General features: G+C 53.3%; 1 protein-coding gene and 1 pseudogene across 1 annotated transcript; one reads left to right on the forward strand and one right to left on the reverse strand.

Annotated features, from left to right (window-relative positions):
• The first annotated feature begins 628 nt into the window (after positions 1 to 628).
• On the forward strand, positions 629 to 16,003 carry CD8B (CD8b molecule). Its single transcript, XM_036333880.1, has 6 exons — positions 629 to 729; positions 4,588 to 4,941; positions 9,131 to 9,220; positions 11,751 to 11,840; positions 13,287 to 13,323; positions 15,400 to 16,003. The coding sequence occupies exons 1-6, from the start codon at positions 684 to 686 to the stop codon at positions 15,410 to 15,412; spliced, it is 630 nt and encodes a 209-aa protein (XP_036189773.1). The 5' UTR covers positions 629 to 683; the 3' UTR covers positions 15,413 to 16,003.
• Positions 16,004 to 18,573: 2,570 nt separating this feature from the next.
• Positions 18,574 to 18,673, reverse strand: LOC118669507 (annotated as a pseudogene).
• Positions 18,674 to 18,878: the final 205 nt, after the last annotated feature.

The following is an 18,878-nucleotide window of genomic DNA, read 5'->3' on the forward strand; positions in this document are numbered from 1 at the left end:
ACACACAGCTTCAACGTGGGCATCTTTGTCCATCCACTAATCTCTCACGTCAGTGCTATTTTAACAGTAATTGCCCCAGAATCTCAGCTCATCACGGCTCTGAAGGGCAGGGTTGGGGCCCCTCTCTGGAACCCCAGCTTACCTTCCTCAAGCATCATACTGTGTGGCACAGTTAGTAAACCTCCCTGTGTCCCCCACAGTGTGCACCCTTGAGGGCGGGGCCTGGTCTTGGTCACTCCAGTCCCGCTGAGCAGAGGGCACCCAGGAGGCTCACAATAGCTGCTCAGTAAGAAAAGAAGTGACTGAGTTGGGGTTCCATTCCACCGCTCGCTCCTGGGGGACCTTGAACACCCCGACCTCTCCGAGCCTCAGTTGCCTGAACTGTCACATGGAGTCATGGAGGTGACCACACACGTGCAAGGGCTTGACCGGGGACAGTGGTATCACCCCCTTACCAGAGAGCAGGGGGTCCTAGTGTGCGTCTTGGAAAGGGAACGAAGACCTTTGAAATGCGGAGAGGATGAGGGTGGAGACCTTGTTATCCTCACACCAGACTCTCACCAGGTCCCGCCTCCTCCCTGGAGCCGCCCCCCCTCCCCTGCCCCGCCCCCGGCTCGCAGCTTGCACCCACCCCAGGACAGTCTCTGCAGGGCCCCGCGGGGACCAGGTGTCTAGGCGCCAAGATGCGGCTTTGGCTCTGGCTGCTCCTCCTCGCAGTGCAGCTGGCAGGTAGGTGGGGAGACTGGGGGGCACGGGGCCTTGCGGGGGGGCGGGGAGGGGTGTCTGCGCTGGTCCCAGAGGAGCCTGAGCCGGGGAGAGTCCCGGCTGTGGGACACCCAGAAGCCGCGCGGCAGGCACCGTCTCTGCGGGTGGAAAGGAAAGTCCCCCAGGGAGCTCGTTCTCCCAGGGACCTGGGGAGCCCCAGGGCTGAGCCACCCCTGCCCAAAAGCCTGGAGCCGGGAGAAGGGGAGACAGGAAGAGGGGAGGAAGGGAGGAAGGGAAGGAGGGAGAGGGGAAAGGAAGGAAGGAGGGAGATGGGAAGGAAGAAGAGGGAACGAGTAAGGATGTCCAGAGAGGAAGGAAAATGCCCTTGTTCAGGGACAAGGCGGTGATGTGATACCAGGAGGTGCCAGAGGCCCAGGCGGGTTTGGGTGTCCCCCACTTGGCCCGGGTTCTGTAGACACATCTTTATCCCTTCCGGGCAAGTTTATGGAGTACAACCTGCCAAATAGAAATAGCAGGCTGTTGCCAGTTCTCCGGCAGGTGTGGCCGGGTATTCCCTCAGGGCCCCTGTTCCCTGTACTCCCTGGGGCTGGGTGTGCAGTGTGACTCCAGCACCCGACAGTATTAGGGTTGGAAACCCAGACGTGGATGGAGCGGGGAGTCTCCACTGTCCCTCTGGCTCAGCCCAGTCACACTACCTTCTAGAAGAAGCCCCTCCTCCCCCCAAACTGCCCACTAACCTGAGGTCGATCTCCCTTGCCCAAAAGCCCAAAGCCGGACATCCCTCCAGGGGCGACAAGGCCTGCCCGCCCAGCTCTGGCCCAGTGAGCTCAACAGCATCTGAAGTAGAAGCCGATCCAGGCGATTCAAAGCTGCTACGGTATTGCCCATCGTTTTAGAAGCAGCAGGTTCCTCTGAGAATGGGTTAGTGAGACCACACGTGTGGCAAGGCCTGGCTAGGTGTCCGGCACCTAGGTTAGGGGTTCGGCCATGGCTGGATGTTCAGCCCCAGCAAGTGGTCACCAGAGAGAGACCAGGGTGTGTCTCAACCAGGAAGTCTTCGTGTCTGGGCGCAGGAGGGGGAGGGGACACGAACAGCTGGCACCCCTTCTGACCTCTGTACCCCTGAGGAGTCACTTATGGTCTTTCTTGGAAGGTCTTTGAGTCTGTGTAGTTGTGGCTCCACTATGTGCACACGAGCACATGACCACGATCCTGGAACCACAGGTCTTCTCAGTTCAGTGAGTGTCAAAAAGCTCAGGTTCTGGAGCTGCAGACGGGGGTTTGAATCTGAACCCACCACCTACAGGCTGTGTGACCTTGAACATGTCTTTACGCTTCCTGAGCCTCCGTTTCCTGGTGTATAAAATGGGTGTGAAACAGGATTTGGCGAGGATTAAATGAGATTATTCCTGCACTGTGCTTGGCACGGTTCAGTAAATATTGGCATTTTTGATGCTTCTTATCTCCCCCGAAAAGTCCTGTAGATTCCCAGGAAGGGGATCTACAAGGCAGGAGGCTATCTGGGGAGAAAAGCAAAGGCCCAGCGACCGCTCGGGCCCCAGGAGCCATCATTTCATTCTTGATGCAAGCGGAAGCTCAGAGCGGCCTGTGAGTGGAGTCAAAGAGTTTATGTGCATTTCAACAGTATTAGGAAAGGCTATGGGGCCATGGAGCCCGAGAACAAGTGTAGGTAGGATCGTGAATACGGGCCACCACCTCATAAGCCAGCTCCTCTTGGGCGCGTGCACACACACACACACACACACACACTCACACACACCATTCTCTGGCCTCTTCTGCTCACCCAGGCCTGTGCCTCAATGTTTCTGGGACTCTGCCCATCTCCCTCCACCCGACAGCTGGAATGAAAGGCTCCCTAAGTCCGATCCAGTCTGTTGGACCTCACTGCAGAAGACCCACGCTAACCCTCCTCACTAACATTTCACCTGCTGCCGTGACAACCCCCGGACACGCGGATGGTGATTTACCATGTACAGGACTTGACAGCTTGCTTTCTGGGACACTTTAACTCCCGGCGGCAGTCAAAGCAATGGCCTGGGGCAGCACCCTGTTTATTTATTTGTTTATTATTTATTTATTTATTTTTAATATGTTTTTATTGATTTTTAGAGAGAGAGAGACAGAAACATCAATGAGAGAGAGAGAGATCAGTTGGCTGCCTCCTGCACGTCCCCCAAACCACACAGGCCGGACAAGCCGCCCTCTTTTTTTTTTTTTAATATATATATATATATTTGTATTGATTTCAGAGAGGAAGGAAGAAGGAGAGAGAGATAGAAACATCCATGATGAGAGAGAATCATGGTGGATCGGCTGCCTCCTGCATGCCCCTCACTGGGGATCAAGCCCACTACCCGGGCATGTGCCCTTGACCGGAATCGATCCTGGGACCTTTCAGTTCGCAGGCCGACGCTCTATCCACTGAGCCAAACCGGCGAGGGCAAGCCGCCCTCCTTTTCCCCTGAGCCAAACCAGTTAGGGCAAGCCACCCTCTTTTTAAAGAGAAGAGACAGGCTCCGTGTCTTGCCTGTGGTCCCACCACTGGTGCGGGGTGGCGGCTGGGTTCAGGGCCAGGGCTGAGTTCTGCTCCCGTTTTCGGAGAAGAATCCCCTACTTACAGCGCTTCCTGTCTGTGATTAAAGTGAACTCCCGGCCCTGCTTCTGGGGTCTGTCCTGCCACTCAGGAAGGGGATCCAGGGAGCTAGCGATGGCTGGGTTGGGGAGGGATGGTCATTAGCCACCATGGGGGAGCGAGTGCCACTGCTGGTTGTCATCCATGTGCAGACGCTGTGGCTGGGCCTCTGAGGTAGGCCAGCCCCACCCTGTGCTCCGCCTGTGATTCTGTGCGCCTCTCCCAGCTTGCCTGGGTCTCCTTCCGCTTCTTGGAGCCTGTTGAAGGTCTATACCAGGGGTCCTCAAACTACGGCCCGCGGGCCACATGCAAATACAAATATTGTATTTGTTCCCATTTTGTTTTGTTACTTCAAAATAAGATATGTGAAGTGTGCACAGGAATTTGTTCATAGTTTTTTTTTTAAACTATAGTCCGGCCTTCCAACGGTCTGAGGGACAGTGAACTGGCCCCCTGTTTAAAAAGTTTGAGGACCCCTGGTCTATACAGTGAGTTACAGCAGGGAAAGGTGAAAGAGACCACACATGTGACTTTGAATATTTGAGTTTTGGGCTTTTTTAAATCCTCACCAGAGGATATATTGAGAGAGAGAGAGAGAGAGAGAGAGAGAGAGAGAGAGAGAGAGAGACATCAATGTGAGAGAGAAACATCAGTTGATCAGTTGCCTCCTGTATGTACCCAGACCGGGGGTCAAACCTTCAACCTAGGTATGTGCCTTGACTGGGAATTGAACCGGCAACCTTTTCTGGCATGGGACAGCACTCCAACCAAACGAGCCACCTGGCCAGGGCACATCTTTGAGTTGGAATCCCAGGTCACTTACTAGCTGTCGGGGGGGTTTTGAACAAGTAACTTCATGACACGGTTTCCTCATCTGTGTAATGGAGATAAAAATCCCAAAATAAGTTTGAGACTCGATTGAGATTCTTATGCAAAGAGCCAGGTTTATGAGCACGCAGTCGGCAAATGGCAACTCTCCCCTGCCCCTTTGGAAAGCTGGACAGAGTGAACGCCAGCCTCACAGATGGTCTCCTGGGAGGTGGGGTGTTCGAGCTCCTGAGTCCAGGAACCACCCGCTAATTTACAACAGCCTCCAGACCCTGCAACTGGGCAGGTTCTTCCACGGCTTTTCCTTAGATACTCGGTTCGGGGTGACTCTGAGGCCAGGAAAATGAGCTGATGGTCTCTGCTCCTTCTGCTTCTTATAGCTCTCCACGGCAGCTCTGTACTCCAGCAGACCCCTGGGAAGGAGGTGGCTCAGACCAACACAGAGGTGAAGCTAGTCTGTGAAGCCAAAACCTCCCAAAACCTGCGCATCTACTGGCTGAGACAGCGCCAGGCCCCAAGCATGGACAGTCACTATGAGTTCCTGGCCTTCGTGGATTCTAAAACGGCTGTGTATGGCAAGGATGTGAAGCAGGAGAAGCTAAATGTGAGTCAGGTGGCAACCCAGTCCGTTCTCACTCTCAGAAGTGTGCAGCCTGCAGACAGCGGTGTCTACTTCTGCATGACCATCGGGTCCCCCAAGCTGAACTTCGGGAAGGGAACTCAGCTGACTGTGGGTAAGACCCTGGCTCAGTGTTATCGACAGCATTGAGTGCCTACTGTGTGCCAGGCCTGGGGGCCACCCCACTCAGCGAGCCCAACTCTAAGCCTCATCATTGGGAGGGATGATGGCCCGGAGCAATCGTGCTACAGCTAATAGTAACAGAAAATATATTCTGAGACTGACCCAAGGTCAAGCACAGGCGAGTGTTTATGTACTTATCTCGCTTAATGCTGCCAGCCATCCTGGGAGGTTGGTACTATTATGATTCCCATTGAAAACGGGATGCTTAGAAGCATCGCTGCTTCCTATGGGGACAGAATGACGCTGTCCTCCAGCCACACCAAGCCCCCTGCGGCTGTGGCTGGATTGGGTTGAGTCCTGGGGCCTAACCACGGTCTCAGAACTGCCCTCCCAGTGAGCACACAGGCAGTGGAGGGGCGGATGCCCTCGCATTCTGCATGTGGGCCTACGGCTCAAACCCACACCCAGAGATGCGGGGAATGAGGAAACTGGACCCCAAGCTCAGCTGCAAATCCACTGTGTGCCTTTGGGCGGGTCGCTCCTCTCCCCTCGATGGGCCTCAGTCTTCTCATCTGCGACATGGGTTGCTATGGCCTCCACGAACGACCCCCTCCAGCTTCCGGTCCTTAGGCACTACAGTCCTCATGAGTTAAGTCAGCACATCCAGTAGAAATATATCGTGAGCCACAGATGTAATTTGAAAATTTCTGATAGCCACGTTTAAAAAAAGTAAAAGAATCACATGAAATTAATTTAAATGATATGTTTTATTTAACCCGATTTATGAACAGTATGTAATCCAGGTAAAATTTTGACTGTAATGTTATATATATATATAAAATTGATTTCAGAGAGGAAGGGCGAGGGAGAAAGATAGGAACATCAATGATGAGAGAGAATCACTGATTGGCTGCCTCTTGCATGATCACCGAAACCTGGGCATGTGCCCTTGACCAGAATCGAACCCAGGCCCTTCAGTCCGCAGGCTGACGCTCTATCCACTGAGCTGAACCAGTTAGAGAATGACTGAAATATTTTGTCTTCTCCTTCCCTGCTAAGCATTCAACATGTTTTACATGCAGAGCCCATCGCGGGTCAGACTGGCCGTGTGCACGTGGCAGCGGCTGCCATATCGCAGTGAGGCTTAAAGCCACCAGCGGTGCCCAGGAATCAGGGCAGAAATTCTTCTCCCAGGCCCATGCCTGACTGTAGCCCCTCCTCAGGTTAACCCATGCCAGAGCCAACCCCTGAAAGGCTCCTGCTGTCCTTCTCACAGGGGGGCGCTGGGAGTAGCAAGGGGGGCCCCAGGGATTCAGCCACTCAGCACGGGCTGAGCAGGGACACTGGGGGACGGCAGCACAGTGAGGAAGGCAGAAAACAGAGCGATGGCCCTGTGGCATCTCGCCAGCCGCGGGCCTTGGATCAGGAGGTGGGAGGCGGCGAGGTCTCTGGGCAGCAGCTGAGCATGCCGTGGGGGCGCTAACTGATTCCTGTATTGGAAATCGGCTTTGGGGGGCTTGGGGTTTCGGTTTGGTTTATTGTTATTGCCTCTGTAAGACACATCTTTCCATTCATGCGCTGTGAGGGGCTGAGAAAGGTGGATGGTGAAACAGCACAAGTGGCTTTCAGAAGCTCCCCACAGCCACCCACGCACTCGTGTTTTCACGTTTCCAAAGCCCCCCCACCCCGCTCCCAGGATGGCAGGGCCTCCCCGGAAGCAGGTGCCATATCATCTCCCGGGGGGGCCGGGGGGCCAGAGCTGAGCCCACCCTCCCACCAGAAAGTCAGGGCTCTTTGAAGGAGGAAGGGGGAGCGGGGTAGAGAAAGGATTCAGGCCCCTTAGGCCAGTGATGGGGAACCTATGACACGCGTGTCAGAGGTGACACACAAACTCATTTTTTTGGTGGATTTTTCTTTGTTAAATGGCATTTAAATATATAAAGTAAATATCAAAAATATAACTCTTTGTTTTACTATGGCTGCAAATATCAAAAAATGTCTATATGTGACACGGCACCAGAGTTAAGTTAGGGTTTTTCAAAATGCTGACACGCCGAGCTCAAAAGGTTCGCCATCACTGCCTTACGTGCACCATGGGGTCAAAAGGCCTGTCCCTTTCAAAGAGCAGGAAAGGGGGAGATTGAACTGGGCAGGGGCTAGGGAATCAGGAGGAATCAAGGGGACCTGTTCTGGACAAGAAATTAAAGTGGACAAGCCTGTCCACAAACCCCCACCAGACCCAGAGCACCAGGCTGGCCCGCCAAGGCGCTGGGTCCTGCAGGGCCGCCCCCTGCCGCTCGCCAGGGGCCGCTGAGCACCCTCTGTGCCTCCTGGGTATGAGGTGAGGGGAATGGACATCCCCAGGCCATGAGCAAGAGGGGATGGCAAAGCGCAGTGACCCCTCGCAGAGGCCAGGCCCCTCGCACGCTCCCGGGGCACTAAGCCGATGGTGTTGTTCCTGCCACACTCGCGTCCCCAGCAGGCTGGTGACCAGGGCCTTGGGTCAACCTGGTCAGCGTCACTTTTTGTGCACAAACATTTGCACAGGGTGGCGCAGGGACAGCCTAGAGAGGGAGCCTTTGGACTCAGCTCCCTGCTCTGCTGTGTACCGTCTCCGACTTTGGGCCAGTGGCTTCAGCTCCCTGTGCCTGGGCTTCCCCGGGGGTAAGATGGGCCAATCGTGCCCACCCCCAAAGCTGTGGGGTTCAGAGAGCTCCAGCTGCGGTGCTGGGCACTGCCACTCGCTCACAGGAGAGCCTAGCAAGTGTTCATTCTATTTAGCTGGCTCTTCTCGAAAGTTCCTGGAGCAGGCAGGGCACGTCCCCTCCACCTCCCCATGGGGGTACAGGGTCGGGAGGGTCCGAAGGGCCCACTTTTATATGCAAGAAGCCAGCCTCAAAGTGGCCAGTTTGTTGGCTGCCACTCTGTCCCCTTGGCTAGAGTTTAAGTTCCTGGGTCACCCCCTTCCCTCTCCTCTCGTTTTATGGAAAATCATTTCAGCGAAATGTCTTTCCTCAACCTACGAAAGCGGAGGCCGGATGCAGGGGCACCCAGGGCTCACGCCACTCCTGGCGCCTCAGTGCCTCGGCCGCTCCCTCTGCTCGCGGACTTGTCCTGTTTTATCCCCACACTTTGGCGTGTGACACTGAATTAGAACAAAAACAGAGGAGTGACCCACCCGAGAGACAGGACAGGTGTGGGGTCCAGCCCAGCCCTTTCCACTGAGGGCACCAAAGGCCGGTCCTCCCCTTAATTTCATTGGTGTTACCTTTGAAACGAAAGGTTGAGACTAGACTGAAGATCCCTCTGGCCCAGCCGGCGTGGCTCAAGGGTTGAGCATCCACCTATGAACCAGGGGTCACGGTTCAGTTCCCCGTCAGGGCACATGCCCGGTTGTGGGCTAGATCCCCAGTGTGGGGCGTGCAGGAGGCGGCCGATCAATGATTCTCTCTCGTCATTGATGTTTCTATTTCTCACTCCCTTTCTCTCTCAAATATATGAATATTTTTTAAAAGATCCCTCTGGCTCTGAAAGTATATGATTTGTAAAGACACGTGAGAAGGAAAGCAACCCCAACATACTCCACCTGCATGAGGTCCAGCAAGGTCCCCCACTCGCTTAGGGACCGGCAGGGCTCGGGGACTCCAGCTTCGGCTCAAGTGGAACCACGGTCCAGCCGGGCAGAGCCGCACCTAGTGCACACTCAGCTGGACACACGGCCCCTTTAATTCTCACAACAACCCTGAGCAGGCGGTGGAGACCACCTTTACTTCAGCAGATGGGACACCGAGGCAGAGAAGAGCGACCAGCTTGCCCCAGGTTGCACAGGTTGATCAGGGGTGCTGGGTTCTGTTCGGGTCTGTGTAGCTCCAGAGCCCCCCTCTCTCCAGGACACCGGCAGACCCCTGTCCCCAGGCCCACAGATAGGTCTGAAGTTGGGGAAGCACTCAAATGCTTTATTGTTCTGTGACCCTCAAGCTCTGTAGCAGCCCAGGTACAGAGGAAGGGAGGGGGAGAGAAAGGGAGGAAGGAAGGGAGGGATGGAGGGAGGAAGGAAGGGAAAGAGGAAGGGAGGGAGAGAGAAAGGGAGGAAGGGAGGGAGGAAAGGTGGTGTTAGGTCTTTCTCTCAATCCACCTGCTGCTCACCTGGCTAAGGAATGTGTCTGGCTTGCTTTCTGTAGTTGATGTCCTTCCCACCACTGCCAAGCCCACCACCAAGTCCACCCCTAAGAAGATAAGGTGCCGGCGCCCAAGCCCGGTGACTCGGAAGGGTGAGTTCCCCCATACCCAAGGACTCTCAGAAGCGAAGCATTGTCACTCACTGCTTTCCTTCCGTTCTTCCCTCCCCCCCTTTCTCTCCCCCTCCCTTCCTCTCTCCCTTCCTTCCTCCCTCCATCCCTCCTTTCCTCCCTCCCTTCCTCCCTTTCTCTCTCCCTCCCTTCCTCTCTCCCTCTCTCCCTTTCTTCCTGCCTCCGTCCCTCCCTCCCTCCCTCCCTCCCTTCCTCCCTCCCTCCCTCCCTCCCTCCCTCCCTCCCTCCCTCCCTTCTTTCCTTCCCTCCGTTCTTCCATAAGCCCTTCCCAAGTGCAGTCTAGAGCCTGTTTCTCTGGCCCTGAGCTGGGCTCAGTAGGGAAGCTGTGTCCTCCAGTAGCTCACAGTCTAGTGGGGGACACACTCACCAGTTGTCACAGGACAAAACTTAATGAAAGACATGTCCACTCAAAACTTGCACACAAATTTCCCCAGAGGCATCATTCCTAATAGCCCAGAAGGGTAAACAACTCAAATGCCCGCCATGATGTGGATTTACGCAATGTGGACTAGCCATGCAATGGAATAGCATTCGGTCATAATCAAGGATTAAGTACTGATACACGCTACAACATGGATGAATCTTAAAAAGGTTATGCAGTGGAAGTAGCTAGTTACAAAAGACCATATATTATATGATCTCATTGATATGAAATGTCCAGAATGCGACATTCCATGGAGACAGAAAATAGATTAGTGGGGGCCTGAGGCTGGGTGACTGGGGGGGGGCTGGGGAGGGACTGCCAGTAGGTACAGGATTTCCTTTTGGGGGGATAAGAATGTCCTAAAACTAGATTGTGGTGATGGTTGCACATTTCTGTGAATTTACCAAAAACTTGAAATTATACACATGAAACAGGTAAACTTTATAATTTGTGAATTCTATCTCAATAAAGGTGTTAGCTAACAAATAAAAACCCCACCCAAAAGAACAGGACCTTAAACTTTCCCACTTCTGATGCCCAGCTGAGGACCTACCACACCGTATGTGCTTGATATGTCTGTTAATGAGTGAACACGCTCGCCGCTCTGTCCTGTGAGCACCGGACGCCACAGCGGGAGCACACACACACACACACACACGCATACATGCACGTGTACATACAATCTGTGCGTGCACGCGCACACACACACACACACACACACACACTTTTCTTGAACTCATAAGCCAAATGTGTTTCTGGAAAAATACTAATCTCTGTTCCCCAAAAGTTACTGGTGACAAACGGAAAATGCCATCTGCTCCCACCCAGAGAACAAACCACAGCAGCCACCCGGCGGCCTCTTGCTGCTGGGGCTGCTGGGCCTTAACTGCATGTGAAGTCCCAGGAGCTGGGAGCGGCCCTGACAGGACCCAGGGGCTGGGAGCGGCCCGAACAGGACCTCGGGGCTGGGAGCAGGGAGCTCTCCTGTTAGGTCACAGCAAACAGAGCATCAGAAGACCCCAAGCACCATGGCACCACCAGCACCCCACAAACGCACACCACACCACAGTGACATAGACACAAGCCCAGGCAGCAGAACCTTCCGCTGGTCTTAAATTCTAGAAGAAACATGCTTTGTTCATCCTCGTGTCGGGACTGCTGAATGACAGTGAATTCAGAGAGACTTTTATAAATGATGGATGAAAGGTCTTCCGATGTCTTGCATCAGTTCTAATACGAATCCTCAGTAAAATCCTGGGCAAAGTGCAAATCCAACATTGGCAGGTTCTTTAGAACAAACAGGTGGCCACGTGGAGTGGAGGGTGTGGGGTGGTCGGCGGTGGCTGCACTGGGGAGGGGGCCTTGGAGCAGTGTAACCTAGCGGTACGTCAGCCAGGCCTGGATTGGAATCCCTGTCGCCACTCCCTGTACCGGGGACCTCTCTGTGCCTCCGTCTCCTCACCTGTGAAATGGGGAGGTTTACCTGGCTAAAGGGAAGGAGGAGTAAACGAGATGCTACACACAAGGCATTTCGCTTGGCAGGGCACCCGGACAGACCTCACAGCTTACGATCATGAATAAAAGCCTGGTGGCCCCCATGGAGGGACCGCTTCCTAAGGCCTAGGGCCTTAGGGCTATCCTTTGAGAGACACTGGGAGGGCCTGGGGGTCCATTTCTAAGCCGCTGTCTCAGGAGACATGTGGGAGACCTCGGGAGACCGGGGTGAGGGAGGAAGCGGCTGCCTGTCCTGTCGCTGAGGCGGCTCCCTGGCCAAGCGGGCTCAGCACCACGGTGGTGGGAGAGCCCCTTTCCCCAGAGTCAAGTTCGGGGAGGTGTCTGTGGACCTGTAGGGGCACTGTGGCCCATTCGGGTGTGACGACCCTTCAGGAAGCCAAATTAAAACATAATTACATATAAAATCATCTCACGGTGGTTAAAGTGCCTAGAAAAAAAGGCTAGAAGAAAATATACAAACAGTGGTATTCTCTGGGCGGCGGGCTTTTAGTTAATTTTCCCCTCTTTGTGTTTATCTGTGTGTCTCAAATGTGCAATATGCGTGTCTCCCAGGCCCGCCTTGCGGCCCCCTGACCCTCGGCCTGCTGGTGACCGGTGCCGTGATTCTGCTGGTGTCCCTGGGTGTGGCCGTTCACCTGTACTGTAAGTTGTCCCCTCTTGGGCCAGCCCCTGGTGCTGTTGGAGGTGTGCCTGAGGGGCCCTCCTTCTCTAGGGGAGCAAGGCAGACGTGAGCCCGAGGTAGTTCCACAGGGGGATCCTGGGCCTCACCAAGCGGAGGGCTCAGAGACCGCCTGGCTCTGGAGTCAGAACTCCCTGGGTTTGGGTCCAACCCGGCTACTCCCTGACTTAGTGCCTTGGGTGCGTGCCCTGGCCTCTCTGAGCCTCCCAGGGGCACGGATGGGCAATGCCACCTCCCTGCCAAGGTTCCTGTTGGTGAAGTGCTGCCCTCCGTGCCCAGCTGGGTATGTGCTCAGTGAGCGGGAGCGCCTGTGGGCAGTCGGGATGGAAGTACACGGAAGAGACTGAAGTGGGTTTGGGGTTATGTTCCAGAAGCTAGAAATCCTGCCCGTCTGTGAGGCTGAAGGGAAACTCAGAGATGGCTGCTGCTCTCGGCCATTCCCGAGACAGAGTCATCTCCTATGCCCCTCCCCGCCCCACAGCTGCAGGGGAGGCCACACAGCTGCCATGGAGCCCAGAGCCCCGGGCCCAGCTGTGCCACCTGGAGCACGTCCTTCACTCTCTCTGGGTTCTGTAACATGGGAGGGGTGGCCTGCAGGCATATGGGCTAGAGTGGTGGCTCTTTTATAGGTCACGGACCCCTTTGAGCATGTGATGACAGTTTCCCTGGAGAAATGTGCCATGGGCACTTTTGTGCACACATTTGCCACCCACAAAGGGATCCATTTACCCAGTTCTAAGAACTCCATTAAAGCTCAGTGGTTGCAAACTCGTTTTAAAACTTCATTTTATTTTGTTTTTATTTGTTTCCCCATCACCAAGCAAACTTTTTTGACCAAGGACCTCCTTGGTAAAAAATTTAAAAATAATAAATACCAACTTCGGTGAACTGTAGTTATTTACTTAATCCATTATGTATGTTCTTAAATGTGCTTCGAAAGTAATCAAGGATAAGGTAAACTTGTAAATAGTCCTGTTCATGTTTCCTTCCTTCACCCCAATGGGACACCTCGCGTGTCTCCCAAATGCACATGCTCTGGTTCAAGACCACCTGCGGGTACAGCCGCTCCTTCTGACCTGCTGTGAAGGGCAGAGCGGCATGTTGAAGGATGCCCAGAGGAGCTGAGTGTGAATTCTGGTTCACCTCTTACTAGCTGCGTGACTTTGGGCAAGTGACTCCGTAATGTACTTGCCTTAGTTTCCTCGTAGACAAATGGAGATGATAAGAGTACCACCCGACTCCCAGGTTTACCGTGAGCAGGAAGGGGTTAAGACACATGCAGTGGAAGCCCAGCCTGGCACCAGGGCAGTGTCTGAGGTGTTGGCTGTCCTCAGCACCCCTCTTGCTCTCTGGGGCTGGGCGTCAGCGGCCCACAGTCCCTGCTGACTGACGTTGGTTTCTTCTCCTAGGCCAGCGGAGGAGAGCCCGGATTCGCTTCATGAAGCAGTAAGTGCTGGGGCTTGGAAAAGTGCCCAGGACGGGGCCTGGGTGTGGTCCTGGTTTCCTCGGCCCCTGCTGCCGCTCACAGCCTCTCGTGCAAGGAGCCAAAGCCAGGCGCCACCTTCGCAAAAGCACAGGGTGTATAAATCCAGAGGTGATAGGGCTCCGGAAACTTAAACAAACAACAACAAACAAAAGCGCCGATGAGTTGCTAAGTGCACTTCAAGCGCGGCAAGATGCAGCTCTCACCTCCTGGTGGTGACAAGCAGCTCTGGCACGCAAGGACCAGGGCAGGCTATCCCAAACTCCTGCCCACCATCATCGTACGCAGCTTGGTCCTGCAGGGCACAGGAGGCTTGTTTTTACCAGTTGAAAGACTTGCTCCAAGCATATGGGACAGGAAAGAGCAGAACTGAGCTGAAAGCAAGAGCAAGTGGGTCCCTCCAGGGCACTGTTCTCCCTGCTGGGCTGGGTGCTGTGCTGCCTTCCTTGGGCCTGTCTTCCACCCCGGACCCCACTGGGCTCCCGGGAGTTGGCAGACCCACCATCTGACTCCCATGGCTAACACGACCTTGTCTGTTGGTCCCCCTGAGCTGTGTAAGCACAGGCAGAGGCCAGGAGACTGAGAGGCCCCGAGGCTGTCGGTTGCCCCAGCCTCACGGACCTCCGGGACCCCAGTTGGGCTCTGGGCGATGTTCTTGGATTGGTTTTTCTTCCTCAAAAGAGAGAATTTCACATCTACCCATCTCATTGCTTGCAACCCTCTTCACAGAGGGTTGTTGGAAAAAAGAGAAAGCCCAGGCCTCTAGGTTGAAGAGGGCAGCAGGGCCTGGTGCCCAGGAGCTCTGGCTCCAGCAGGAGGCAGGTCTGGGTTTGAATCCTGCTGGCCACTCACCCACCATGTGACTGTAGGCGAGTGGCTTCTCCCCTTTCGGCCTCTGATTCCTCATCTGCAAAATGAGATAACAGTACCGACCGCGTGGCTATTGTGAGGACTCGCTGGGGTGAGCAACTACACCGTGCTCAGCCCTGGGTCCCCGGGAGTCGAAGCACAGACTCATGTCACTGAGGAAAGTCAACTCTACAATCCCAACAACCAAGAAACAAAAATTTTAAAATACTCTAAAATTATAAGTTCTCCACAAGGCGTGCTCCACGTTATTATATACCAGTATACCATCTTCGTAGGTATAGATGCTTCAACATGCCTGCTGTATTTTATGGGCAGCTTTCGATGATAATATTGATTGGGTACAATCTTCAACCTACGTGCTGAATTTAGAAACTGCCCCCTACGTACAAGACAGTAACCCCGAATGTATTTGTCTAAACTGAGGCCTCCAGAATGTTATTTTATGGAGAACCAGTCCCCCTCGGGGTACCGCCGGCCGCCTCTCACGTCTTCATTTCAACTTGTTCCCCAGTGATTTGACCCCAGTTTGTGGACCTCATGCCTTGGCAAACCCCAGGGGTCTGTGGATCAACTAAAGCAGAGACGGAGCTGAGGGTGGTCCCGGGTGTGGCCCTGGGCGCCCTCAGCCTCTGCTCACAGCTCTGGTCCCATCCGTCACCTATGGTTACACTTCCCTGGGAGACATCATTTGAACACAAGGATCTGTGGCTGCCAAAGTTTGGAAACCACGTGTGGTTTTGCCATCATGATCCAGATGTGGACAAAACTGTCTGTGGGCCTCACAGGCAAGCTGCTCCCAACTCAAGCTGCGCCTTGGAGCAGACGTTCTGGCCTCTAACTGGCCTTAGAACACCGTCCTATCACAGGCCGCCTCCTGGCCCCTGGGTGTGCATCTGTGAGGAGCCTGTCTTAGAAGGCACTGCAGGAAGTCACACCATTCAAAGCCAGAGTCCTTTGGGCTGCCCTTTTTTTTTTTTTTTTTTTTTTAGCTTAAAAACATTTTAATGACTAAGTTGGGCCCTAAAAACATAGTAACCCAAAACTCCTGGCTCCAGGCTACTAACTTGGAGGGGAGCCCTGTATCTTCATTTGCCATTTATCTCTGTTACAGGAAATTCAATGGTATTTGCCTGAAAATAAGTGGTTTCACAACTTGCTGTTGTTTCTAGGCTTCATAAATGAGCAGAGGATATGCTGCTGGTGTCCGGCCACAGAGATGCCTGGTCAGGAAAGAGCGAGATGTGGAGAAAGGAGAGAGAAGGGACACGCTGTCTGGAAACTTCACTGAGCTGCTGGAGCTGCCTGCTTTAACCACTGCAAGTTCTTCCTGTGGGCCTCGTGCGTGGTGGTCACCTGGCCCCGGAGCCCGTGGCACTTCCTGCAACTCGGGGCACACTGGAGGACAGAGTCAGAAATGCCACCCACACCACTTCCGCTCCTTGCTCGTCCTTGCCCTGTTTGGCTATGACCTGGACTCCTGAGACGTGGGGCAGCGCTGGCGTGGCTTCCCTTGTCCTTCCCGGGCTGGGGCCTGACGGTCCTCACAGGGAGCCCAAGGACCAGACCCAGCGGGAGGGCTGACCTGGCTCTCATCGTGCCCATGTCTGCGGACCTCTTCTGGGGCTGGGAACCGGTGGTTTGGGGTGCGGGAGGTCACTTCATCTCCCATTAGAAACTTCCTTGGCTTTCACTTCTGCCTTCTCATGGCTTGTATATTTCTTCTCTCACTTTCCATCCCTTTTATAAAAATGTCTTGGTTGTAAAAAATAAAATCCTAAGCAAAAAATGCAAATGGCTCGTGTGATGGAAGAGCACAAAAGCCCATCTCGACGGCAAAGATGTTGACGCTCAGTTGAAAAGAGGTAAGGATAAAAGGTGTGTGTCCTCATTTGCCCCTACAGCGTGTCATCGGCCATGTGGGTGTAGAGAAGGCCCGAGAGGCTGGTGAGCAGGTGCCTCAGGGCGAGGTCCTCTGGCCACTCCCAAGCTGACTTCACTAGCACCTGTTCATTTCTGTTGAGGGTAGAATCCCTGGGACCCTGGCCTCAAAGCCAATGACCTTGCACCTAAGACAAGGTAAGAGGCATCAAGGTCTCTGACACATGTCCATTAATTGTTTTACTGACTCTCAGCTTCGAGGGTCAGAGGAGAAAAATACGAGGAGAAAATGCTAAACTGGAGAGGGGAATCCTGATGAAGCTCTCGTGCCCTTTGAAAAGGTCCAGGGATCCCGCCTTAGCTTCCCGTCCTGGGCTTTAGCAGCATAAGAGCTATTGAGCCAAAAAAAATGCAACCGTAGGCTGCACTTACAGAGGCACCATGGCCAGGGCAAACGAGCAGAGAGTCCCACCTGCTTTTCCAACCCAGCCCTAGTTACAGAAGGGCCTTGGCAAACCAGGTTCTGTTCAGGGCCCTCTGGCAGCCACACAATGTGGCAAAGGGACAGCGGGACCATCGCCCCGCATCTGAGATGCTTGCTGCCTGTGGGGTTGGAGAGCACAGCAGAACTAGGTGTGGTCGGTGGGAGTTAGAAGGGCGTAGATGCTGGAGGTGCTCAGGAGAAGCAAATGCTTTCTGCCCATCAACTTCAAGGGCAGGCTGCCTCCCAAGGCTGAGGGGAGGAAGGAAAGGCCCAGGGTCACCTGGACCAGACTGCTCCAGGGTTCACTGTTAAGGTGGGCTTCTTGCTCAGCCATGTCCGATGTAAACCATAAGAGACTAAGGCCCAGGCGGGGCGACTGCCCTCCCCGAGGGCTCACACCCAGTCCACAGCGGAAGGAAGAACAGGCCTCCGGGGCCCTCGTCTCACTATAGGCTCTGCTATCTGACAGTCTCCCTGCTGCTGTCTTTGGGATTGTGTTTAGTTCTTTGCAAGTCTGCGGAGAGGGGTGTCGAGGTTGTGGGGGCAAGGGTGGGGTGGGGTGCTCCTTGATGTGCTTGCTGGGCCGCAGGCACCTGCCGCAGGCTCCGCTCGGCTTGGCCTGCCAGAGAGCAGGCTGGGCTGCCAGCAGCAGGGGCTGCGGTGAGCAGGTCTGCACCCGGCACCTGGCTTTTGTTTTGAAGAAGAAACTGAGCTGTTGCTTCTTTCTGGAGAGCCATGATGGCAAAGTATTTTTAAAATAATGTTTGTCAATCAGCTTTTTTGTTTTTACTATCGATTCCACTTGTAGGCGTTTATCTTTAAAGAACACACATCTCAAAGTGACATGCACAAAGAAATACACATCCAGTTGTTTCCTGTAGTTGGCTTATTAGCCAACAATTAGAAAAATTTCAAATGTCCATCAGAAGGAGCCAGTAGGTTAACTGTGCTACAGACTTACTTATAAGATTCATTCATGCTGGCATCGAATGCTGGCCACTATATCTGCATGTATTCTAACAGCATCTGTGTTGAAGATTCTCTTTTAAATCTGAAAGAGGCTTAAAATTCAAGCCCAGATAAAAATGGGTAAAAATAAAATGTACATTCGAAGTCAGGCTATGGCTGCCCTTGGTGCAGGGGACCATTACGAGGGAGCACCGGTCGGGGTGTGGGCGTGTCCTGCTTCTCCGTCCGAGAGCTGGTCAGAGAGTGTGTTCAGTTTGGGAGAAGTCGCTGAGCTGGACACGCTTGATATGTCGACTCTCAAATACAGATAGGAGTATCGATGTAGATTGTGCTTTAATAAAGAGATATTTTAAAATTCAAGGACAGCACATTACAGACATGTGTAAAGTCATATTTAAAAGCTTCTTGCTCGTCCAAATTATTTCTGCAGGCATTTTTTAAAACAGAAAATTACACTCTTAAGCAATATAATATATAACACATTGGAGAGAGAATAGAAAATTGAATCATAATGTTGTTCTGCAAAGTTAATTTTTTTCTCAGGATCTGTGGACATATTTGCTTGCATATGTGTAGACGAAGGTCTAAAAGATATATTCTTAGTTGTGAATGGCAGTTACTCTGGGGAATCTCCATTTCTGAGTTGTTCATTTCAGTGCTGTATTTTTTTTTTAATCCTCACCCGAGGATACTTTTTCAATTGATTTCCAGAGAGAGTGGAAGGGAAGGGGGAAGGGGAGAGAGAAGAGAAATGTCGGCAGGAGAGAGACGGATCGATTGGTTGCCTCCCACATGCGCCCCTATCAGGGCTGGGGAACCCGTAACTCAGGTATATGCCCTTGACTGGGAATCAAACCTGAGACCCTTCGGTCCAAGGGCTGACACTCTAACTGTCCAAAGCCAGCCAGGGCAGTGTTGTATGGATGTTTACAACCGTTATGTATTACTTTTGCATTTGGGGGGAAAAACAAAGTTTGAGGGGAAAAAAGCAACTGCCTATTTTATTTTATTTTAAAATATGGGACACTTCACGAATTTGCATCTCATTCTTGTGCAGGGACCATGCTGATCTCTGTTTGGTTCCAATTTTGGTATATGTGCTGCTGAAGCAAGCATGAAACAGCCTCTTTTAAAAGAGGCTTTGGTCGTTGTAATATTAAAAAATTGGAATCAGCTTAAATATCCATCAGTGAGAGATTTATTCATAAATTGTGATTCTTAAAAACCTGTACCATGGGAATCACTGAGGTGCATGCCGAGGTGGCCAGAAGGCAGGGCCTAACAGTTAGGCCCTAACTCAGCTCGCTGTCTGACCTC

Source organism: Myotis myotis, unplaced genomic scaffold, assembly GCF_014108235.1.
Source record: "Myotis myotis isolate mMyoMyo1 unplaced genomic scaffold, mMyoMyo1.p scaffold_m19_p_14, whole genome shotgun sequence".
Classification (NCBI taxonomy): domain Eukaryota; kingdom Metazoa; phylum Chordata; class Mammalia; order Chiroptera; family Vespertilionidae; genus Myotis; species Myotis myotis.

What these genes read in the sequence shown, in the direction of transcription:
- CD8B (XM_036333880.1), top strand. Translation starts at nt 684, where the DNA reads ATGCGGCTTTGGCTCTGGCTGCTCCTCCTCGCAGTGCAGCTGGCAG. An exon ending in AAGCCCGGTGACTCGGAAGG is followed by an intron (nt 9,221 to 11,750) that starts GTGAGTTCCCCC and finishes CGTGTCTCCCAG; the next exon opens with GCCCGCCTTGCGGCCCCCTG. An exon ending in TGTGGCCGTTCACCTGTACT is followed by an intron (nt 11,841 to 13,286) that starts GTAAGTTGTCCC and finishes TTCTTCTCCTAG; the next exon opens with GCCAGCGGAGGAGAGCCCGG.